Genomic DNA, 26,081 nt, shown 5'->3' on the forward strand with positions numbered 1-26,081 from the left:
ATCTAAAAAAAGATACTGCTGTAGCAGCACCTACTGGCATAGCAGCGTTTAATATAGCTGGTTTGACAGTTCATAGATTGCTTCAATTACCTGTTGAACATGGTAATACTCCTAAATATAAACGATTGTCTGATCATGTGTTAAAACTTTTACGAGCGGAGCTTAATGATGTTATTCTTTTTATAATTGATGAAGTATCAATGATATCTAATTTGACTCTAATGTACATACATCTTCGATTGTCTGAAATATTTGATTCAAATGATTGCGATGATGGTTGGTTTGGTAAAAAACATATTCTTCTGTTTGGAGATTTGCTTCAATTACTGTACGTGAAAATTCTGTCTTTGTAGATATGTCAAATGAAAAAATTGATAAATATATCGGTTGCCTAGGGAATGTGAATTTGTGGACTACATTATTTGGTTACGATGAATTGATAATTAATATGCGCCAGCAAGGAGATGAGTCTTATCGTGAATTACTGTCAAGAATTTGTATTGGTTTATTAACAAAGTCTGATTATGAAATTCTAGAAAATAGAAGAATATCTTTTAAAGAAGATTCCTTCGAGTCTAGATTAAATAAATTATGTAATTTTATTAATAATATGCCATCAGACACCGTTTGTTTATTGCCCACTTGTCATATGTGTGATGTTTTAAATACTGCAATGTTAAGTTGTATTGCTTCGAAAGAAATATTATTAATTGCTGAAGATACAATCGAATGTATTCCATATTTAAAAAAAAAAGTATTAAAAGTGTTGGCAAATAATGAAGATGATAATTCCAAGACAGCTGGGCTTTCGAAACAAATTGCTATAAAAATTGAGGCAAAAGTAATGATAAGACGTAATATTGACGCTAGTTTGGGTCTTGTAAACGGTACAATTGCTAAAGTCATTTTAATTGTACAAGATGTGTCTACCGGTTATGTAGAAAAGATCAAGCTTCTTTTGCCATCAGGTTTAAAATATTTAATTGAAAGAGTAAGTGTTAAATTTGCGGTGATTGAGAAAGCATATGTTATTAGAAAACAATTTCCATTGTGCTTGAGTTATGGAATTACTGTTCATAAAAGCCAGGGACTGAGTTTGCAGAATGCTATTATGGACATAGGTAATTCTGTATTTAGTCACGGCCAAATTTATGTTGCATTGTCACGAGTAACATCTTTAGATGGGTTGCATTTAATTAATTTTGATCCTTCATCTGTAACAGCTGATGAAAAAGCTATTATTGAATATAATCGATTAAAACAGATACACAAACCAGCAACAGAAATAATTTCTGTTTCGAAAGAAAAGTATCGTAAAATAAAAGATATTTCATGGGTAAAAGTGATTAGTTCTGTTCAAAAGTCACATGATATAGTTCGAAAAAATACTGCTTGGGTCGTGCATGGTTTCCAAAATACAGATGAGATTTCTTGTTATACAAATGCAGTATTGCAATGTCTCTTACATTTAAGTGTTATTAGAAAACAAATATTTGATTGCGATAAATTAAATGTTTTAGGTACATTAATGCATCAATATGAAAACAAAGTGTCTAACTTAAATACATACGTAATACGGCAATGTTTAGGAGAATTTTTTTCAAAAAGCGTTAAACGAGATGTATGTGAATTTCTTATAGCTCTTTGCACAAAATACGATTATATAAAAAGTTTAATCGAACATCAAGTCACTTCCATTAAACGATGTAAAAGTTGTGATAATACGACTATTGTTAATAACAATATCCTTCTTTCAATTCCTGTTAATAAATGGAAGAAAACAAGTTGTGATCTTAATGAGTTAATTAATGTAACGTTTTCTCATTGGTGTCAATTATACAACGAATTATGTGAAAATTGTACAGGAAATGACATATTATGTAAAAGTGAATTTACATTAACCAGAGATATAATTGTCATTCATTTAATATCAATTCAAAACGGTACATCAACAAAAACAGATAAGTTTACTTTGCGTGCTGTCCCAACAACAAAAATAACTATTATTGGACAATTGTACAAAGTAATAAGTGCTATATTTCATCATGGACCAAGTATCGAAAAAGGTCATTACATAAGTATTGCGACGTGAACTAGCCTCGGAATCACGCCAGATCCGAGGGAGCACGCCCAATGGAAATCGGTACTCGAGGCATCGGCAATAACTGCTCGACTCGGTAACTTACGGTATCAGAAACAGATGCTTAATTCGGTAACTCGCGGTACTCCACGCTCGTCGGGAGCAAGGTAACTCGCGAAATCGGCAATGACTGCACGATTCGGTAACTCGCGGTACTCCACACAATTCGGGAGCAAGGTAACTCACGCGATAACGGTAACGGGAAATGGGCGCCAGGTGCGAATAATCGCACCGCGGTATCGGTAACTTTAATAGTTCTCAAAATTTGCTCGGCCGCTCCCCGCTCAGTATGGCAGAGGGGCGCAGTTCTTTTACTTAACGTAGATATCTGGAGTGAGAGGTGAACACAAGGACAACTCAATCATTAATATTTAACAATAATGTATTTCCATGATTCGGTTACAAGGGTAAAGATGCGTAGATCGTTCGGCCTGAGCCGATACGGCGGAAATAGTCTAGTACGGTAGTAAGGTAATTCGCTCAATCAATCGATAACGAGAACCAATTTCGGTAACCATATGAAATCTCGGAAACGCGATCACGATAATTCGCAGCTGATCCGACGATATTTGACAAAACAAATGACTTGTATTACGACCATCCGATACGGTCGGTGAAGGCCAAATAAATATCCTTTGAACGACGGTAGCCTAACGGCCAGAAATGCGATGTCGCGGAACAGCTATTTTCGCGGGCTTTCACGTTTCTCGCCGAGACGCTAACGTGGCGGTAACAGCGGTCTCGCGGAGAACGCTCCCGAGCAAAATCCGTCCGCGGACATCCGCCCACGGTACTTTCGGTACGGTGATAACGCGACAAAAAACGGTAACAAAACGATATCGTAAGGAAGACTGTAGCAATTAATCAGTATCCTACAAAAAGAAACGGTAACGGAAAGACGGTAGCAATTAGTCAGTATTCTACAAAAAGAAACGGTAACGGGAAGACGGTACGGTAACGAAACGAACGGCAAACGAAACGGCAACGAGAAAGAGACTGTCGGCGCTTAACTCACGCAAGACGGAGAGACTTTTACGCGATATCCGGAGCCGGCTGGACACGCGGTAATTGAGCGTCAATACGCGCTCACGGTATCAAAAATCTCGGTTAGTTGTGTGAGAGACACTAAATACAAAACAGACTCACGCTACCAGCCATAACCGGACGGAACTCTACGGCTACCCGAGAGGCGGCTTACATCGAGTTGACGTCTTCGGCGTCTTCGGCGTCGTGGGGCTGAGTCCTCGTGTTCGTCCTCACGCACTTGCGGCACACCGAACAGTGACTCTTCTCGGCTCTGCCTCTAGGTCCTTCCAGATTCGCGTCGCCTCCCTGCGCATCCTGCCGATTTTCCGAAAAGGGGGGCCCCTGAGAACCGCCCACAGTTCATCCAGGGCGCCCCCTTCCGCTCACTGTGGTTTCCTCAAGTCTTTCGGCTGATAGCGTGTCGGTAAGTCGATGTTCCCGGAAGAGACTGGTTAGGCTGGCCGGGCCATACTCCGGTCCTTCCGGGTGCAGCATCTTCGGGGTCCTCGAAGCCGTCTGCAGCCGGGCGAGGTCCGCTGCTGCGTGTCTTTGTGTTGCTTTTGACTTTGTGGCTGAAACCAAAGCGGAGTTAGATAGGGCTTGGATGGCGGAGGCGACGGAATCGCGGTACCTGACCTTTTTCGTGGGGTCACTAACGCGTGGCCCCTGCGGATGATCCCCCGGTGTCCGGCTTCCCTGGCGATGCTGTCTTCGCCCTGAGGCACAAAACACGCAACGCCGCCCGCACGGGGTCTCGCCTTACAACTCAAAAACGGTATTACGGTACAAAAACAGGAATTACAATACAAACGACGCGCAAAAATGGTGGAGTCTCGCGGGTTGCTCTCTCTACGCGAGGAGCAACACCAGGGCTCCTTGCTCCCTCGGCCGGGCTATCGCCCTTGTGACGGCGCTCGAAAAGCGTCACGTCACAGTATATGTAGAGAAGGAATGTCTAACACTTGGATTGAAGCTAACGATGCACAGATTACAAAAAGACAATGGCCTAGAGGCGCTAAAGATATCTGTATCATTTTCTTACAGAAAATTGATGAGTGATTGTTGGTATTATTTCAGTATTTGACCGTGCTTCTTGATAATAAGTGGTAAGAAGAATTGTCATATAGTGCAATATTCTATTAATTATTAAAATATGTAGAAAGTGATGAAAGTCTTCTTAGTTTAATATAGTATATATTGAAAAAGTTCGTTATACAGGTATATGTAGAAAAGGAAATGATTGGACTTAAGCTGATTATGCTAGAATTAGAAAAACGCAAAGGCCTAGAAACAATGTGACATTTATATCACATTTTGTATTTTTGTAACATAATTTATCAAAGAGGACCGTCGTATCCTGCATACTGAAAATACGACGGGGGTGGTGGTGGGCCCTCTTTAGCAAAATCTAAAATTGACATTTAATTATTTTAGCTCATATATATATGAGCTAAAAAAAAGAAATATCTATCAAAAAATTACCTTTTTAAAAAAAAGGTAAAAAAAAGGCGCCAAGTACACGCTCTTGTCATAACCAAAACAAAAGTTATATATACATATATTACTAAAAAAAAAGAAGTAATATCTATCAAAAAATTATTTTTTTTACCTCTTGTCATAACCAAAACAAAAGTTATATATACATATATTACTAAAAAAAAAGAAATGATATCTATCAAAAAATTACCTTTTTAAAAAAAAGGTAAAAAAAAGGCGCCAAGTACACGCTCTTGTCACAATCAAAACAAAACAGTATATTTATTGCTTTACCTGTCAAAAAATTGTTGTACATATTTAGAACCTTTCCAAAAAACCTGTCGTATATATCTAAAAAAAAGCTGTTGTATATACCTTTCCAAAAAACCTGTCGTATATATCTAAAAAAAAAGCTGTTGTTTGTATATGTATATTAAAAAAAAATTGTATATATTTATTATAAAAAACCTTTACAAAAAAATTGTACTTTTAAAAAAAGTTGTAATACCAAATAAAAATTCGCTATATATTCTGTCTATGAAAGAGGTGATATCAGAAAATAACGCCAAGTTTAAATAAAAAACCTTTCAAAAAAAGTTGTACGTATATTATACCTTTCAAAAAAACCTGTCATATATATTAAAACCTTTAAAAAAAAATTGTATACAGGGTGCGTCACCTAAATCCGGACAAAATTAAATTAGAATTCCTTGCTACGTGTGAATTTAGGAACAAATGATTGTTAATGTTCGCGTTAGTCAAATGTTTGTGTAAAACGTGTATAACCTTTAAAATGTCCGCGTTAATAAAATCAAGTGCGGAATACAATCGAAGAGCGACGATAATTGAAGCGCTTCGCGCCGGACGTTTAGGAAGGAGGTTTACCTCCGGATTTTGAGGACTGTAATAAAGCCATGGATGATGGAAACTACGGCCTCCGGGAGGCCGTACATTTTTCAACAAGACGGTGCACCGGCTCACACAAGCCATTTAGTGCAAAATTGGCTTAACGATAACGTGGATGCGTTTTGGTCCAAGGAATTCTGGCCTCCTAATAGTCCGGATTTAAACCCCCTAGATTATTATGTTTGGGGCGTTATTGAAAGAGTGTCTAACAAGTCCAGGCACCCCAATGTGGCAACCCTTCAAGCCGCTATTGAAGCAGCATTCGTTGATTTAGACAAGGAGCAGTTGAAGAGAGCGTGCTCACGCTTCAGGCAAAGGATTGAAGCGGTGATCGCAGCAAACGGGGGTTATATAGAATAATTGTACTCAGAGAGGATCCCTTAAGCAACGTACAAAAAAATATTTCATAATTTCAAGTTTTTTCTGAGTCTAAAGAGTGTTTTAATAAACAATTTGTTTTGTCCGGATTTAGCTGACGCACCCTGTATATTAATTTTAAAAAAACTATTATATATACTTTCTACAAAAAAATATGATATCAGGAAATGGCACCAAGTGGGACTAAAGAACTACGAAAAAAGTTGTACACTATTTCTATAAAACTCTTGTACATAAAGCTGTCGTATATATAAACTATATTATATACTATATTTTACCATATTTTACATACTATACTATATATACTATATATATTATAAAAAAATAAATACATAAATAAAAAAACAAAAAATTAAAATTAAAAAATTTTTTTTAAATATTTAAAAAATAAAAATATTTAATTAAAAAATTAAAAAATATAAAAAATTTAATCAAAATAAAAAAAATATTTATTAAAAAACGAAAAAAACTTTGCGCTGCTACAGTAAATTACATGTTAATTTCATTACTTTATTGCTTTATAATACTTTGTGGTGTAGCAGCGCCAAGTTTTTTTGCGTTTTTTAATAAATATTTTTTTTATTTCGATTAAATTTTTTAATTTTTTAATTAAATATTTTTATTTTTTTAATATTTAAAAAAATTTTTTAATTTTAATTTTTTGTTTTTTTATTTATGTATTTATTTTTTATAGTTTATATATACGACAGCTTTATGTACAAGAGTTTTATAGAAATAGTGTACAACTTTTTTCGTAGTTCTTTAGTCCCACTTGGTGCCATTTCCTGATATCATATTTTTTTGTAGAAAGTATATGTATATAATAGCTTTTTTGAAATTAATATATACAATTTTTTTTTAAAGGTTTTAATATATATGACAGGTTTTTTTGAAAGGTATAATATACGTACAACTTTTTTTGAAAGGTTTTTTATTTAAACTTGGCGTTATTTTCTGATATCACCTCTTTCATAGACAGAATATATAGCGAATTTTTATTTGGTATTACAACTTTTTTTAAAAGTACAATTTTTTTGTAAAGGTTTTTTATAATAAATATATACAATTTTTTTTTAATATACATATACGAACAACAGCTTTTTTTTAGATATATACGACAGGTTTTTTGGAAAGGTATATACAACAGCTTTTTTTTAGATATATACGACAGGTTTTTTGGAAAGGTTCTAAATATGTACAACAATTTTTTGATGTATGTAACCCCATTCAAACACCATATAATAGGCACTCAGTAAGTAGTATAAATGTGCAAAAAATATGCAATATCTTTTGCTCTAATTAACTTAATGCGCTTAATTTTCTTCGTTATATAGTGTACTTTAATTAAACGAGTAAATAGTCCAAAAAAAAAAAAAAAAAAAAAAAAAAAAGAAAGAAGGAAAAAAGAAAAGAAAAATAACTCATTTTTCCACCTTTGATGCAAATATTTGATGCTTAATATTTTTGGTCATGAAATACCTGAAGAAAACAGAAAAATTTTAGGGGGACGTAGCCCCCCCCTGAATTATCTCTGGGTGGGCGGTCGCCCCCTCTGCCCCTCCGGTTCCGCGGCGCCTGTACGTGAGTCTTATTATGATGACCGTCTTAAAGGTCCCAATTCTGGGAAATTCTGCGATAAGATTATCATATCTCAGGATTTACTGCATTAATCTTATTCGGACTGATCGCAATCGAAAGCTTGTATTTACATTATGTAATATAAAAGTGTAGTTAGATTTTTGATTACGGCTTTAGTTCCTGAGATATCTTAATCGTAAAATTCACTTGACGTAAAATTCCGGATAAGCTACTTGGTAGCGCCGCGGTCCCTGTATACAGGGTGATTCAAAATAACCTGATGTCCTTGCAATGCCATATTCTTGAACGAATTCTGAGACGATTTTTCCTTTTACAAAATTTTGTCCGAAGCTTAGTTTTTGAGTTATAATTGAAAATAGGTAGCAACTTACAAGTTTGGTACAACGGACAGGCAGGAACGCGCAACGTATAATGAGACTGTCAAGTGTTGACTATCGTCTCATGACGCATTGCATCGTCCCTACCTGTCCGTTGTATCAAACTCGTAAGTAGCAAACTATTTTCAATTAGAACTCGAAAACTAAGCTTCGGACAAAATTTTGTAAAACGAAAAATCGTCTCAGAATTCGCTCAAGAATATGGCATTACAAGGACATCAGGTTATTTTGAATCACCCTGTATAGGCGTAAAACTCTTGACTTTATGTACTTGCATCGCGACAATACCGCGTCGCTTGATACATTTCAATTTCACTTTTTTACGGATTTTTCTACTATAGCAATTATTTCTTTATTATAAAACAAAAAAATTAAATTTTTTAATTTTTAAAAATTTTAGAAATATTAGTTTATGGGGAACCCAGCCACAAAAATTTTGAACCGACAAGCACGCAATTTTTTGAACAATTTCTTTCTTCAAACGTTTCTTAAACATTTTTTAAATGTTTATTTTATATATATTTATATATGCATTATTATTATCATTTTAATTAAATACAAAAGATTATCGAGGTTGAATTCTTATGTGTATAAGAAGAATTTCATTGTTAATAAATAATTGTTTGGTAAGTAATGAACTAATTAATAATTTTTAATTTTTATATCAATTTTATTTTGTAGATACATCATAAAATTGAAAAAAATTAAGATACTTTTGACGAAAGAAATTATTCAATGGCAACAACTTCAAAATCATCAACAAAAATTAACGAAATACGACAAAAATTGTTGAAATTATATTTATTGTATAAAAGATTGAAAAAAAGAGAAGAAAAAAGTATTCAGAGGAATTTTTGGGTCCGTCCCATATTTACCGTAAGACAAAGAATGGTACAAGATGCAAGCAACAATCTCATCAAAGAAATGGAAAATTCTGATCGAGATAAATTTTTTAATATCTAAGAATGGATACACCAGCATTTAATGAATTATTAAATCTAATTAAATCACACTGGAAAAAATGATCTTGCAACTACAGCAAATTTTTTTGGGTGCGAAAAATTAGCTAAAGTAGATAAATGATTAGCAAATACTGTGATATCGAATATGTTTGGCACTTAATCAATCTAAATGACAGAGACAGAATTTATATATGAACTATTTGTGAAATTTAGAAAGAAAGTTTTCCTGCGACGCCTATTCATGTTAAAGCTAATAGTTGTTATAAAGTTTGACTGTGGTACACAAAAAAACTAGCGGCGAGAGACAACTGAATATACCCCCATAGCAAAAAAAACCACAGTGACATTACAACAGACTTACAATAGAATCACAAGGTTACAGCAAAATTGTGATGTCATTGTGACATTATCAGAAAGTTACAGTGATATCATTAGTTACATTCGTGGTGATATCATCATAATATGACATTAAATGCCGCAGAAATATTACAACATTCCAAAAACAGTATTTAGTCATTAATTCGTTTGCTTGCCGCTATGTAACGCATTTATGCGCTATCTATCTCGTATTTAAGTTTTAATCATGAGAATGATATAAAACTTGCAAAAGGCAGCTAATAATATTAAAGATGTAATAACTTTCTATCAGTTTAATATCTGAATCCAAACAGGGAATTTAGATAGACTGATTGTTCAGAAATTGAGTAGATAAATATCTATTTCTTATTTTATATTTTTATTTTATTTTTCATATCACAATGATGTCATAGCGACATTATATCTGTGATAAAGCAGACATTCGTATGTCACCACGATTTTATTATGACATATTTGAGCGTCACAGAGAAATATCATTATGATATCACTGTGATTTGTTTTGCTATGGGAGTATGATCCTCACATCTAACATAATTTGTATAATGCGCCCGTTATAATCGGCAGCTATATTTCTCACAAGAAATATAGCTCGTTCTAGCTACAGTATCAAAACTCATTTACACAATGCAATTATTATTATTTGGCAATGAGACCTAAATTTTCTAGAAGATATTGCTAGAATGTTGCTGTCATAAATTTTACATGTGACAAACAATATTTTAGCAGATACAAAAAATAGCGATACATTTTTGTTGTGACACCTAGAAATCTACCTACATCAACAAAACATTTTTTTCAGTGCAAAAATTGAAAAATAACATGAACACCGATCCCTGCAACTTCTCTACAAATATGCCTACGATATTTAGCATCAGGAGATACAATGCCTTCGATTTCATACAAATATGCTAAATTTAGATGATTCTGATTAGTTGATCTCCACATTACTTTTCCGAGATTTCGTTTTCCGAAGTTCCGACTGTCATGGGACAGCACCATTGAGCTATATAACAGTACTCGGAATTGTTTCAATTTTTTAGCCGATTCTCGCGGCACACGCCTTTTTTCCTTTCCTTCCCGCGCGCGCCGCAGCCGCTAGGACCAGCACCGCCGAGCGTTAGAAGCGGTGCTATCCGATTAATGTTGAGTTCTTCTCTCTTGATCATTAAAAGTTAAAAAAATTTGTTTTAATATTTTTTTTATTTTTAAATTTATTATGTAGAAATATTTCAATAGATTTTCACGTTACCCATGAGGTACTATTGCTATTAAGGAAAAAAAAATTTTTAATAAATTTTTTTAACATTAATCGGATAGCGCCGTTCCTAACGCTCGGCGGCGCTGATCCTAGTGGCTGCGGTGCGCGCGGTAAGGAGAGGAAAGGAGGCATGTACCACAAGAATTGGCCGAAAAGCTGAAATAATTCCGAGCTCTGCTATATAACATACTGCCTTGAAGGAGTGGGGCTGATTCCACTGGACAAAAAAGAGAGCTTTATTGCCGGGGGACGTCTGTCTTCTTCGCAACGTTTTTGATCGGCTAGCGATGATTATCTGTATTGTAAAGCCCGAACTAAAAACATTCTTCGAGAAATTCCATCTCTTTGACGACAATTTTAAACCATAATTAAGAGATCTATAAAAATTTATATGAATATAATATGTGCTTGGATTTTCTCGAAAAGCAAAACACCAATAGATTTATCTAAAAATGTAGAGATTTTATTAATTTATGAAGTTCTCCTTCCTTTTTCCTATTTACAGAAGTATTATACGAACCTAAAAATGTAGAGAATCGACAATTAAATGTTTATGCTTTCCTCTCAATCGAAAACGGTCCACGTGGCTTTTATTCAGCTTTTATTCATTTCCTCCTATCTCTCCCTCTCTCTATCGCTCGGTAACTCTTTTGCTTGTCCCATCAGTGGCGCCGTCTCTCATGCATCCAACACTTACCGACTCGTACGCAAAGCTTTCATCTCCCCCCCTTAGGGTGCTTAATTTTCATCTTGAGGTGTAAATTAAGTATCAATTACTGAAGATCCATAGATATTGGGATGAGCTTTGTGACATGATATAATCCAATTGACCTTTTTCCATGACCAGTATTTATCCTATAAACTGAATTTGATATCTTTTCTTCTATCTCAAAGGGGCCGATTCTTATTTCATCCATTTTTTTTCTATTTAGTTTATTTCCATTGGCTACATAAACCATGTCTCCTTTTTCAAAATCATATTGCGTTCTGTTTTTATCAGATCGGGATTTGTTATAATTATGTGATTTTTTTGTTCTGAGTAATGCTGTTTCTCTATCTTGTTCCAGGTCTCTTATGTCTTCATTTTTCTCTTTTAATTCCGGTGGTAACAAGTCAGTAGATTCTCCATCTAGCAGGTATTTTGGTGAAAATCCTGTGATTGAGTGGTCTGTCTCATTATATTTTTTTGTACACTCTTCTGCTATTCTGGACCATGCTGATTTTTTTTCTTTTTCATTCAGTTTACAACGTATTTTATTTACCAATGTTTGGTTTAATCTTTCATTCAACCCATTCGTAAAGGGTGCATCCACTGCTGTAAAGATCAATTGTATATTTCGTTCTCTGAGGTAATGTTTAAAGTCATTGGAGTTTAAGCCTGGGTATTGATCTGAAAGCAGTATTTCAATCGTGTTATTTTTAGAAACCTTCTCTATTAGTTTGATGAAATCCTGAGCGTTTTGGCTTTTTGAGCATAGGATGTATGCAAATCTTGTGAAATGGTCAGCTAGCAGGTGTAAATATCTCTTGGTTGATCTTTGTCCACCAAATCCACCAATCGTATCCAAAGACATTATTTGGAATGGTTTTTCAGCAGGGCCTAATTGTGACATTAGACCATATTTTCTATTTAATCTTGTTTTATTTTTAATGCAAATTTCACAATTCTTACATATTAATCTAATATTTTCCAATATGTTCGATGCCGTGTAAAAAGGTTTTATCTTGGCTTCCATCTGATTTATCCCTATGTGGCAGTAATTTTCATGAGTTTTCTTTATTAATATTTTACTATATTCTTTACTTAGAATTATTTTTTTCTTCTTTTTCTTGTTCTCTTTATAGTAAACACCATCTTTCATGGTTAAATTCTTTTCGCCTTCTTTTATTTGTTGATTGTGTTTTTGATCCATTTTTATGTCTTGTAGGCTAATAATATTTACTGTTTTTAGAGTTTCTTCATTGTTTTCATGCGCTTCAAAAACTGGATTCCTGCTGAGACAATCTGCTTCTGTATTTGTCTTTCCTGGGTTGTATTGTATCACAAAATTGTATTGTGATAAATAGTGGGTCATATCTCCCAGTTCATCATCAGTTCTATTTTTAACATTTAAGTTTTCCAGTGGTTTGTGATCTGTGTATACAGTGAAGAAATTCCCAATTAACCAATGCTGCCAGAACTTCAAACTTTCTTTAATGGCTAAACATTCTAAAAATATAGCTTTTTTCTTTTTCTGTGATTCGTTCAGCTTTTTTGAAAAGTAAGCTACTGATTTCTGTTCTCCATTTAATTGAGTCTGTTTTAAGACAGCTCCCAGACCATTTATGCTGGCGTCTGTGTAGATCAAGATTGGTAATTTTGGGTCAAAAATTGCAAGTACTGGTTTTGAACATAAATACTCTTTAATTTTATTAAATGCGTTCTGGCATTCTTCTGACCAATAAAATTTTGTATTTTTCCGGAGTAGATTGTGTAGTGGATCAAGTGTTATTGTAACATTTGGAATATATTTACCGTGAAAATTAATTTTACCTAAAAATTGTCTTATTTGTTTTCTGCTTTGTGGAGTTGGAAAATCCTTAATTGATCGTAAATTATCTTTCAATGGTGTAATTGTATTATCTTTTATTAAATGTCCTAAGTATTTCACCGAGTTTGATGCAAACCTACACTTTGTAAATTTTAGTCTGAGCCCTTTTTTTTGAATCGCTTTCAATAATTTTCTTATGTGTTCTATATGTTCAGCGAATGTTCTTGAAAAAATTAGTATATCATCAATGTAGTTTACAGCAAATCTTGATAAGTCATATTTCTTTATGATGTTCCTTAGAATTCGTTGAAAAATTGCCGGAGATGTTTTTAGTCCAAAAGGCAGACATGTCCACTGGTAATGGCCTTCTTGTGTCACAAATCCTGTTTTGGGTCTATCTCGAACTCTTAATGGAATGGCCCAGAAAGCTGAGTTTACATCCAGTGTCGTAAAATATTTACAATCTATAGTTTCAATCATTAAATCTTCTATTAGAGGGAATGGCTGCGATTGAGGAACTATTATTTTATTTAGTTCTCTGAAATCTATGCATAACCGACTTCTTTTTCCTTCATCTCTTTTGTATGTTAAGGTTACTGGCGCTGCGAAAGGGCTGTATGATTCCTCAATCAAATGATGTTTTAATAGTTCTGAGATTTGTTTTTCTATTTCGATTTTATCTGGTATCGAACATCTATATGGTCTTTTATAACAGTACTTGTCTATTTGTAAATCAATGAATGCTTCATAGTTTTTTACTCTTCCAACGTCGAATTTGTCTGTTACAAAAATCTGTTTATATTCCTTTAATATGGCGTTTATTTGTTCTTTTTGATCTGAGTTTAGATGTTCAGTATCAATTGTAAATTTATCAGTCTCTATTCCTTCATTGAAGTTTACTTCAAATTCTTTGAGTTCTATTTCCATTCCTTTTTCTTCTTCATTTTTATTTTTATAATTATTCTCATTCCTTTGGAGTTCTAACTTTCTATTAATATCTTTATTTTTTATATCTTCTTTATTTATATTTGTGTGTGTATTATTTTTTTTTATTTCTAAATTTTCATTATGAGTTAATTTAAATTTTTTTATTGTGTCTAATCCCAGTATAAGGTCGTGTTCAAAATTTTCATTTTCTAGTATAAATGCGTTTATATTCTTTTCTTCGTCCAATATTTTTGCTTTAAGCGTTACTACTCCATTAGTTTTTCCCTTACCATTAATCGATTTTAGTGTGCTATTATGTATCTTTTTTTCTTTGTTCTTCAATTTTATTATTCTAGAGTTTACCACTGTAACATTTGAACCGGGATCATATACTCCTGTGGTTTTCAACACGTTATTTAGCAGCACATCTACCATGATTAATGGTGGGACTTCAAGTTTTTTTGGTCCTCTGTGTTTAGTAGTTCCACTTCCAATATTGAGTTTGTAGATAAAGTTTTATTTTCAGATCTTCTTTTTTCTTCTTTGTACCAGCATTGTTCTTCTGGGTGGTAACGATTATTTTTGCCTTTTTCTTCACAAATTCTACATGGTTTCTTATCATACTTTTTTGTTTCTGATTTCATATTTCTTTTTACATATTTATTTTCATAAATCATCTTTTTATTAGCTATCTTTTCATATCTTCTGATTTCATTAAATAAATCTTCTGAATTTTTTAAGTCTTGCCTATCAATTTTTTCTCTTACAAACGCTGGCAGTCCTGCTGCGATCAAATTTATTAGAGTTAATTTATCTATGTTTTTGTTTGTCTCTAGTAGTAAACGTTCTTTTTTTAAAGCATAATCTAAAAGTGAGCCACTTAAAAATCGATAATTTAATGCATGAATTATTGGAGACCATCCTTTGTCTGCGAAAGTCTCTAGAAAATTTTCCTTCCAAGTGTTCCACGCTGAATCTAACGTATGTTTAATCAACATAGAGCTATACCAGTCTTTGCATGTATCTTCCAGAAATAATCTTAAAATTTCAATCTTTTCAATATCTTTTGTAATATTCAATCTGTCACACTCACTTTCATATGTTGATACCCATTGATTTACACTTACATTCTTACCATTGAACTTGTCGATTATAAACTTTTCAGAAGCTTTGCTTAAATTAGGATTGTTTTTCAATTTTTGTTGACTTTCTTCTTTTTCTACTAATTTTTCTAGAATTTTTATTAGATTTTCATCTAATTTCTGTGGTGTACTCTGTTGTTGCTGTTGTTCTTTGAGGTTAGGGATCTCTTCCAAAATATCTTCTATAACCATATTTCCACTAGTGTCTTTATACATACTTAGTATGTTTTTATCTAAATTAAACCATACCTTTCGTGTTTGTCCCCGCTTTACAAGTGTTTTTTTCACTTTCTTGAAGTCTGGTAGACTTGCGAGATGCTGATGATATTTAATCGACTGTAAACCATCTGGTACACTGAAACTTGTGTTTTCTTCATTGGTGATTGATTTAACCACAATCACGTTATTTTTCGGGTCTTCCGCCGCCACAACTTCCAACTCGAATTTTAGTCTTTCCATTATTATGTGTTAATTTTTTTTTTTTTTTTTTTTTTTGCTTTATTCCTTTAGCACTGTTGCACAAACGTGGAAAATTGTCGATTTATAATATGTGCTTGGATTTTCTCGAAAAGCAAAACACCAATAGATTCATCTAAAAATGTAGAGATTTTATTAATTTATGAAGTTCTCCTTCCTTTTTCCTATTTACAGAAGTATTATACGAACCTAAAAATGTAGAGAACCGACAATTAAATGTTTATGCTTTCCTCTCAATCGAAAACGGTCCACGTGGCTTTTATTCAGCTTTTATTCATTTCCTCCTATCTTTCCCTCTCTCTATCGCTCGGTAACTCTTTTGCTTGTCCCATCAGTGGCGCCGTCTCTCATGCATCCAACACTTACCGACTCGTACGCAAAGCTTTCATGAATAATATATAACATTATTACTATAATGAGGACTTCTGTTTCCGGTGCGATAGAGTGTGACACGTGGAGCAGAGAAAATTTTTTGGGTGACTTGGGAAGCAAGAGGAGAGCAGAAAAAAGGGTGAGAGTGAGTGGAGGAAAGAGTGGAGGTAAGAGAGAGTGTGTGTGAGTGAAGGGAGTGCAGGGCGGAACAGGGAGAAGGAGAAAGGGCAAGGGAAAAGACGAGGGTTGAGTAGGCATAGAATATAGGACATAGAGACGGGCACAAACGGAATTAGGGAAAGAGAGCAAAGAATAGACAGAGCATAGAAGGTAATAGGAGTGGGTGACTGGTAGCAACACAGCGGGATGGAAAGGAAGTGGGAAATGGCGGAAGAAATAAGAGAAGCAAAAAGGGGGAGAGTAAGATGTGGAAGCCATGGGTGCATAGAGGAGATGTGGAAGAGGAAGAAAAAGGAGGCATGGGAAAAGGAGAGAAGGAGAAAGAGATTTTTATTAAAAGTAAAAAAGCGACAAGATCGCCGGAAAAAAAGGAAGAAAAGAAAGAAGGGGAACAGAGGGGGTTAGAGAGAGGAGAGAAGAAGATGAGGAAATAGAAAGGGGAGATGGAGGGGGTGATGAAGGAGGTAATGAGGATGGGGTTGGAGGATTGGAAAGAGGAAATGACATAGATGAAGGAGGAAATGAAGGAGGGAATAAAAGATATAAGGAAGGAAATAAAGGAGATGAGATATAGGGAGGAAGGATGGAAGGAGGAGAAAGAGGAAATGAAAAGGCAAATAAAGGGATTGGAGAGGAGAATGGAGGAGATGCAGAAAGACGGAGAGGAAAAGAGAGAGGGGAAAAGGAAAGAAGAGGAGAGAAAAGGAGAGAAAATGGAATTAAGAGTGAAAGAAATAAAAAGGAGAATGGAAAGGAAAGAGGGAGGAGAGGAGAAGGAATCTGTTAATAAAAGGGATAGAGGTGAAGGAAGGGAAAAGGAAAGAAGCGGTGGAGGAGCCTAATGAAGGACATAGGAGTGGAGGTAAAGATAGAGGAGACATGGAGGGTAGCAGAGGACAGAGAGAAAGGAAGAGAGATAGTGGGGATAAGAATAGAAAATGAGGAGAAAAGAAAAGAGATATGGGAGAAGAAAAAGCTGCTTAAAGAGGCCAGGGATCTGCTTTCAGGTAAAAACTCTAACTCTGGCTCTAATCTGAGAAATGATATTTTTAATTTCCCCCCTTTTAACGGAAGCTCTTCCCCCGTCTCACCACCCAGCTCTGCTCACTTTTCTTCACCCCTGTTCAGATCTTCTTATAATAATAACTCTCCAACCAGTAATAATGGTATTTCTTATGCACAGGCGACGGATAACTCTAACTTCCGTAATAATAAAACTAATAAGCATATGTTCTCTTCTACTAAGGGAATTCCCACCCCTTATGTCCCCACTCATCCTAATCAGCATGGCCGAGGTTCTGGACATGATTATTTACTGCAGCGCTCGGAATTAGTTGCACATTTCGGCCCGATTTCTGAGTCAACGCCTGCTGTTCCTCCACTACCGCTCGGCCGCTGGCGGCCGAGCCGCCGATTGCTCTGGCTCAGGAGCGTTTCATATAAGAAATAGGCTGAGGCACCTCTAAAAAAATAGTAATATTTTCTTCGCTACATAAATAATATTTATTATTATTAATAATTAAATATATATATATATATATATATCATATATATATATATATATGTTACATACATTATACTTATACATATATTATAATATACTTATATATATACATACTTATACATATATACTTGCAGGAATTATAATTCACAATAATATATAATAATTAAAAAATTACAATTTTTTAAAAAAATTCGCCCGGCAAGCGGAAGACCCGGGTTCAACTCCCGGCTTAGCCACTCGCGCCCTGATATTTTTTCTTTCTTCCTTTTTTTCTAATATTTCCTATCAGTACATACTGATTCTCCATATGTGAGAACAATGTACTAAAATTTTCGTACACTTTAAATATCTCGAACCAAAGATCGGTGTACAAATTTAACTGTCTCACGTAGACTAACAAATTAATTTCTTTAAGAAAAATTATAATTTCGCACTAACATCCCGCGACGGCTCTCTATGCCTTTCTATTATATTAATTGATTGTTATCATTTGAGCCTTTCCTTTATATGTGTTAGATTTTTTTTTTTAAATTTTGTAATTTTATAGCCAAAAATCAATAGCTTTCCACATCACCCATGAGGTACTATTGTGGATGCGTTTTTTAAAAGTGGTTTCCCCAGTAGGCCTATTTCACTAAAAAATAATAAAGATAATGTAATATCTAAGTATGTAGAGATGGCTTGGCAGGAAATTTTATATATGGCTTGGAGGATATTTTATATATAAGAGAACGAAAGAGGAACAAATAAAAAAATCGGACGACTACATCCACAAAAATAGAACTATTTTAATTGCATCTTGACTCTTCTTCTAGAGTTAAAGAATTTCTAAATGACTTCACTGCTGCGATGAGGCTTTTTTTATAAATTTTTCCTGCACAAAATAATTTTGAATTTTTTGCGATAAGATTAGGAATAGCATATGATGCTGTAAGAACTTTTACCGAAAATGTAGCATTATCGATATTCGAACTCGGCTTTCTTGATAATTAATTTTAATCTTTCAATTAAATTAGATTTTTTCTCGTCCACATGTTTTGAATTATCATTACAATGTTTATTTTTATATCTATAAAGAATATATTTTTGAACAAGAGAGAATTGATAACACTTCATAGAAAACAAGTGGTTTTATTACAAATAGAAGCAAAAAAATTTTTTTCATATCTTATCAAAGAGTTACACGAATCTTTACTCATTATCAACTTTTTTCAAGTAAATCCAGCAATTACTATCATTATCAATATCATAATGACTATCATTATTATGCAAATAGCATTTTCTGTCTTGTAATATGGATCTTTTAATTTAATATGGATTTTTCAATTCCGCGACTTAACTTTAAGCGCGTACTCCTACTGCGGTAGCATTGATGTGCATTTGTTTTATTATTGTCTCCTCGGTTGTTTCTCAACGATAGCCAGTGACGCGAGTTAAAAGTCTCGTGTGAGCGTTTTAAAGATCCATATTAGAAAAAACGATAAGTAGTATTTGCATAATAGTGATAGTGATAGTGATAGTGACTGTGATAGTGATTGTGATTGTGATAGTGATTGTGATAGTGAGTGTGATAGTGTTAGTGATACTGATTGTAAGCAATGGATAGCGAGCAGAGATACTATCAATTTTTTGATAAGGTATGGGAAGAAGTTTTTTTTGCTTGTATTGATAATAAAACCACCTGTCTTCTGTGTGGTTATCAACCCGATATTGTTAAAAAGTTTGTTGTTTATAGACATTATAAAAATAAACATTCTAATGAGTATTCAAAATATGTGGACGAGGAGAAATCTAATTTAATAGAAGGATTAAAATTAATTTATCAGGAAGGTCGTAGTTCGAATATCGATAACGCTACGCCTTCGGCACAAGCTCTTGCAGCATCGTATGCTATTTCTAATCTCATCGCAAAAAATTCTAAGTCATTTTGTGAAGGAAATTTTATAAAGGAATGCCTCATCGCAGCAGTGAAGTCATTTGGAAATTTCTTGACTCTTGAAGAAGCTACTAGCATTCCTTTAACTGACAAAACGATAAAATCTCGAATAGACAATATTGCTTCTTCGTTAGAACAAAAATTAAAATCTTTATTAGAATCTTGTTCTTTCTTCTCGTTATGTCTCGATGAAAGCACCGATAATCGGCATGTGAGTCAATTGAGTATTTTTGCTCGAATCGTGCAAAACGATTTTTCACGTGTCGAGGCGCTCTTAGATTTTGTCCCACTACATAACAGAACAACGGGTATTGATATTTTCACGGCTGTTAATCAAACCCTACAAAAATTTGGCATCAATTTTTCAAAATGTTCAGCTATCGCTACTGATGGCGCAAAAGCAATGATAGGTTCGAAAAATGGATTCTTCGATCAGTTAAAGCAACGAAATTTAAAATTCCCTGTTATTCATTGCATAATTCATCAAGAAGCGTTATGTGGGAAAGATGTGAAACTATGCACTGCAATGCAAACCGTGACAAAAATTACGAATGTAATTAAAGGCGGTAAAAAATTCCTTTCTCATCAAAAGTTTCAACACTTTCTCGAGGAACATAACGCTGTTTATACAGATGTACCTTTGCATTGCGAAGTTCGATGGCTCAGTGCAGGAAAATGTTTAAAAAAGTTCTTTGCAATAAGAAAAGAGATCTTCCTTTTCTTGCAAAAACAATTACCTATAAAATATAATGAATTTAAATTTTTTTTCGAAGATTTAGACTCGCTGTGCGAACTTGCTTTAATTACTGATGTAACGAATTATTTAAATATTTTAAATGTAAAATTGCAGAAGACTGACCAAATTATTTCTCAACTATTAAGTCATATCGATTCTTTTCGCAGAAAACTGCAATTATTTAAAAATCATCTAGAAAATAATATTTTTCACATTTTTCCTTCTTGCCAGATTATTTTTGAAGAACATGGCACCAAATGTAATTTTAAAACTCCAATATATTTAATTGATTCCTTAATAAGTCAATTTAATAAGCGTTTCAGTGATTTTGAAATGCTACGAAAGGATTTAATACTTTTTGAGAATCCTCTTACTGTGCAAATCAAAGAATAAAATCTCGAATTTCAGGAAGAACTTTGTGATTTGCAATCTGATGTTACTTTAAAGGCGCGATTAGAAAAAGGAATCGAATTTTTTAAAATTTTAGATGCATCGTGTTATCCATGTCTTCGAACTTTTGGTCTTAGAATTTTCTCCATCTTTGGGTCCACATATTTGTGCGAATGTTCTTTCTCTAAAATAAAATTGATAAAATTGGAAAGACGTTCTTCTTTGAGCGATGCATCATTATCCTCTCTGATGCGAACTAGTTATTCTTCTATTTCTGTGGATATACCATCCTTAGTAGAATCGTGCAAACGACCAAAAAGATCTAATAAAAATTTTACTAATTAATTATTTCGATTTCTTCCTAGTCGTTCAATTTTTTTATTTTTTCCTCTTTCGTTTTCTTATATATAAAATATCCTCCAAATATCCTCCATACATAAAATTTCCTGCCAAGCCATATCTACATAGGTATTACATAATCTTTATTATTTTTTAGTGGAATAGGCCTACTGGGGAAACCACTTAAAAAAAAAAACGCATCCACAATAGTACCTCACGGGTGATGTGGAAAGCTATTGATTTTTGGCTATAAAATTACAAAATTTTTTTAAAAAATTGTAATTTTTTAATTATTATATATTATTGCGAAAGTATATTATAATATATGTATAAGTATAATGTATGTAACATATATATATATATATATTTAATTATTAATAATAATAAATATTATTTATGTAGCGAAGAAAATATTACTATTTTTTTAGAGGTGCCTCAGCCTAATTTCTTATATGAAACGCTCCTGAGCCAGAGCAATCGGCGGCTCGGCCGCCAGCGGCCGAGCGGTAGTGGGGGAACAGTAGGCGTTGACTCAAAAATCGGGCCGAAATGTGCAACTAATTCCGAGCGCTGATTTACTGGAACCTAATGGTCGAACTCTCTTCAGACCTCCAGATGGGTGTGCTATCCCTTCTGAACGACCCAATACTATTCTTCCCCTCTCTCCTTCTTCTGGCTCCCAAGAAAGTCAGTTTAATTTTATTCTCTAGCTATTCACACAACTGATAGCTGCAGTTTCTAATATAAACCCGTCATTGTATAATCATCTCATTAATAGACCCCCTCAGCCTAATCTTTCTTGTCAAAATGAAAATTTTTTCAATCCCACAATTATTCCTACAATGGATAAGTCCTCTTATAACAACATAAAAATTTTCCAATGGAATGCTAGAGGACTGATTTCTAAAAAGGGCGAACTTCTTAAGATTATCAATAACTACGATATCATTGCCATCTCTGAGTCCTGGTTGAATCACAACTATCATTTCTATATTCCAGGATTTATGATCTGTAGATCTCTTCGATCTCTTCTGTAGAAGAGATTCATCTCGACATAAATCTAGTGGGCTATGTCTCATGATCCGTGATGACATTCAATCTATTGTTGACAAGGAGATTATACATTACGAGGGAGCTTTAGACACTCTTGGCGTTTCTCTTTCAACTACACAAGGTCAGTTGCTCATAGTGTCTCTTTACAAGCATCCAGAGACTTGTATAGGATACAATTAATGGAATACGTTCTTTTCTTCTTTTATGAACTTTAAGAATGTAATAGTTCTGGGTGATTTTAATTCACATAATCTCTCTTGGGGTTGCGCTTTTACCTCCGCAACCGGCAGATCATTGGAGGAAGCAGCATTTGATCATAACCTTGCTATTCTTAACAATGGATCTGCTACCAGACTGACATCTCCATTTCAAAATAAAAGTGCTGTTGACCTCACTTTTGTTAATCCAGATCTTATTCCAGTTTGCTCTTGGCAAGTTTTAGAAGACTCCATGAATAGTGATCATTTCCCTATTGTTACTACTGTCAATATTACAATCTTCTATTCCAAAAGATTCTGTCACAAAATAGACAATAACACCACTGATTGGAAAACTTTTAAAGGATACTTCGTTCTCCTGGAAGATGAAATTTCAACTAGACTACAATGTGAGGACTTTGATGTCTCTGAACAAATCCTCTCTACTCACTTCAAAGAGGCAGTCAGTTCAGCTAACGGTAAATCTCTTCATACCAACTCTCAAGCAACCTATCGTTCAGTTAAAGGCCCCCCACCAGCTCCTTGGTGGAACCTAGACTGTAAACTAGCCGCTTTGGAAAGAAAGACAGCCTTACAAAATTTTAAAAAGTTTCCCTTCTTCTCCAACTACACTTTTCTCAAAAAGAAAGAAGCTTTAGCCAAAAAAGTATTTCGTAAAGCTAAAAGCGAATCCTGGAGGAAATTCTGCAGTGAAATTGAATTTAAAACAGCTCCTGGAAAGATCTGGAAGGTTATTAAATGTTTTAAAAATCGTAATCTCTCTGATATAAACTATTATCCTAACTCTAGCCAAAAAAATGAGGAACTCAAGGGTATTGTCCACTCTCTTTGCCCAGACTCCTGTGCTCCTCCTGCTCCTTTCAAGAATTCAAACTTTTCTTCAGGGGAGTGTATACTCTCTCGACCAATTTTAATCTTTGAGGTTTCGGATGTTATAGCCAGGCTTAATTTACGCTCGTCCCCGGGTATTGATGGTATCAGTTATCGCATGATTTATCACTTATCTAGCTTCATGCATGACCTAATCTGTAAACTCTTTAATCAAATTTTATCTTTAGGATTTTTTCCTCATGACTGGAAGAAAACCTTGGTTTTTTTAATCCCTAAAGCCACACCGGGTAAATATCGTCCTATATCACTGACCTCATGTCTTCTTAAAATCATGGAAAAAATCATCGCCTCAAGATTTCATTGGTGGTGTGAGCATAATAAAATTTTTGCTAAATCTCAATTTGGATTTCGTAAGGGTAAGCCATGCTACGATAACTTAGCACTTCTTTCAACGGAAATTTCTACAGGTCTCGCTCTGACACAATATACGCCATGTCTTTTCCTCGATATCAAAGGAGCGTTTGATAACCTTCTTTCCAACATTCTAATTCACATCTTAAGGGAACTAAAAATTCCGGAGAGATTTTGTAAATTCATTTATAATCTCACCTCCTTTCGCACTCTCTTCTTCAACCTGAACGGAGATTTATCTCAACCATTCTATACATATAAGGGCGTGCCCCAAGGATCAATACTAAGCCCTCTTTTTTTTAATCTATATATTAATAAATTACGTAAATAACTATCTAACAACTGTCGCATTCTTCAATTTGCAAATGACACGGCCATCTATATAAGAGGAAATAATATTGAGGAAATTCTCCTCAACCTGTCTTTATCTGCATCCAAAGTTGTTAGATACCTTGAAGACATTGGACTGGAAATCTCCCCTTCCAAATCATCTTTAGTTATCTTCACTAGGAAAAGGATTGACCCCTTCTCCTGCTCTATCGATGTTAATGAAAGCCTTATCGACTCGACGAATAGAGCAAAATTTTTGGGCATTTTCTTTGATCACGAGACACGGTAGTGTCTCGCGCCAAGCTCACGCGCAGCGCAAGACCGACCGTGTATCTTTACGCGAGCCCGAAAGTTGAGACGAGCCGAGATTATCGGATCTCAATAACGGCTGGGCCGATTGAGTTGATAATAGGCTCAATCGATAGCGCATACCCAAATTATATAAGAAAAGTATGCTTGTTTTTACTGTAGGTGCTGTAGAAAAAAAGTTATAATAGTCCAAAGTCGAAATGTCTAAAATAATACGATAAAAATGTCCAGCTAAAATGTCCAGTTTCCGATTTCTGACGTTAGGTGCGCTGATGGCGCTGAGAAGCCGCGCTGCGTGCGCTTACGATTTGATATTTTTACATAACCTTTCAGATCAGAAAGTGTTATAAAAAAGTAATAATAGTGAATTCGGTCTAACAAATTTAGTCACTCGCACTACATTGTTCTGTTACTTTGGTGCACACTCAAGACTGCTTATCAATCCAGAGCAGTGTAGTGCGAGTGACCAAATTTGTTAGAAATTTGTATTAAATGAAATAAGTGATATGTTGGTGAATGTGAATGCCTTAGTAATTATCTACTACACCTTTGAAAATTTTTTATTTTGCAGGTTATTCATACATGATTCGAGACTTTAGAGCAGCGCTCGGAATTAGTTGCACATTTCGGGCCGATTTCCGAGACAATGCCTCCTGTTCCCCCACTACCGCCCGGCTGCTGGCGCCCGAGCCGCCGATAGCTCTGGCTCAGGAGCGTTTTATATTAGAAATAGACTGGATTGTTTAGGCATCTTTTAGGAAATCGTAACATTTTCTTCATTACATAAATAATGTTTATTTTTATTATTACATAATATATATATATTTAATTATTAATAAAAATAAACATTATTTATGTAACAAAGAAAATATTACTATTTTCTGAGAGGTACCTCAACAACCCAGTTTATATCTTATATAAAACGCTCCTGCGCCAGAGCTATCGGCGGCTCGGCCGCCAGCGGCCGGGCGGTAGTGGGGGAACAGGAGGCGTCGTCTCAGAAATCGGCTCGAAATGTGCAACTAATTCCGAGCGCTGCTTTAGAGGATGATTTGTCTAAAATAAATAAAATTGAATAGCTCAAAGTTTAATATTTCTGTTCTGAGTATCCTAGATTAGTTTCAACAATATTTGTAATTTCCCATACAGCACAGAATATTGCAGCAACATTACGGCAATATTGCAATGTTTTTGCAACGTTGCTGGAATGTTGCAATATTGCCGCAATGTTGCTGCAATATTCTGTGCTGTATGGGTTTCATTCAATTTTATATTTTAAAAAATATAGCATAAGTCGCCTTCTGTAGTTAACGCTATGATTGACAACAAAATTATCCACATCACAGTGTGGGCAGAGAATTAAGTGTAAAAAAATGTTTATATCATATTTTAAGTATATTATTGAATTTTATTTATCCATAGAAAAAAGATTATAAACATAACTAAACAAAAAATCTTGTAAAACACAAAATGAAATTGACTGGAAATGATAAATATTGTTAGAACTAATTTAGTATATACATAGAACAGAAATATTGAACCTTGATAATTAATTTTATTTATTTTAGACAAATCATACACTAAAGTCTTGAAACATGTGCTTTTTTAATAGAATGTATGGTAAAATTAAAATTTATACAATCACACCATTTATCACTGTCTTATGTGACAATTGTTTAGAGACTTTAGTATATGATTTGTCTAAAATAAATAAAATTAAATAGCTCAAAGTTTAATATTTCTGTTCTATGTATACAAAATTAGTTCCAACAATATTTATTATTTCCAGTCAATTTTATTACAATCAAAACAAAACAGTGTTTTACCTTTCAAAAAAATTGTTGTATATATTAAATAAAAAAAACTGTCGTATATATATTATTAAAAAAAAAGAA

The 26,081-nt window shown here is 34.1% G+C and overlaps 3 protein-coding genes across 3 annotated transcripts; all 3 read left to right on the forward strand.

Annotated features, from left to right (window-relative positions):
- Nucleotides 1-228: 228 nt before the first annotated feature.
- LOC136997431 (uncharacterized) lies at nt 229-2,092 on the forward strand. Its single transcript, XM_067348180.1, has one exon. It carries the CDS (start codon nt 356-358, stop codon nt 2,090-2,092), a length of 1,737 nt encoding a protein of 578 aa, XP_067204281.1. The 5' UTR covers nt 229-355.
- A 14,546-nt stretch (nt 2,093-16,638) lies between these two features.
- On the forward strand, nt 16,639-16,971 carry LOC136997437 (uncharacterized). Its single transcript, XM_067348184.1, has one exon. The coding sequence runs from the start codon at nt 16,639-16,641 to the stop codon at nt 16,969-16,971; it is 333 nt and encodes a 110-aa protein (XP_067204285.1).
- Nucleotides 16,972-19,152: 2,181 nt separating this feature from the next.
- On the forward strand, nt 19,153-20,966 carry LOC136997210 (general transcription factor II-I repeat domain-containing protein 2B-like). The gene has a single exon (XM_067347679.1). It carries the CDS (start codon nt 19,232-19,234, stop codon nt 20,696-20,698), a length of 1,467 nt encoding a protein of 488 aa, XP_067203780.1. The 5' UTR covers nt 19,153-19,231; the 3' UTR covers nt 20,699-20,966.
- The last annotated feature ends 5,115 nt before the right edge of the window (nt 20,967-26,081 follow it).

The sequence above is a fragment of the Linepithema humile genome, chromosome 1 (genome assembly GCF_040581485.1).
Source record: "Linepithema humile isolate Giens D197 chromosome 1, Lhum_UNIL_v1.0, whole genome shotgun sequence".
Lineage (NCBI taxonomy): Eukaryota > Metazoa > Arthropoda > Insecta > Hymenoptera > Formicidae > Linepithema > Linepithema humile.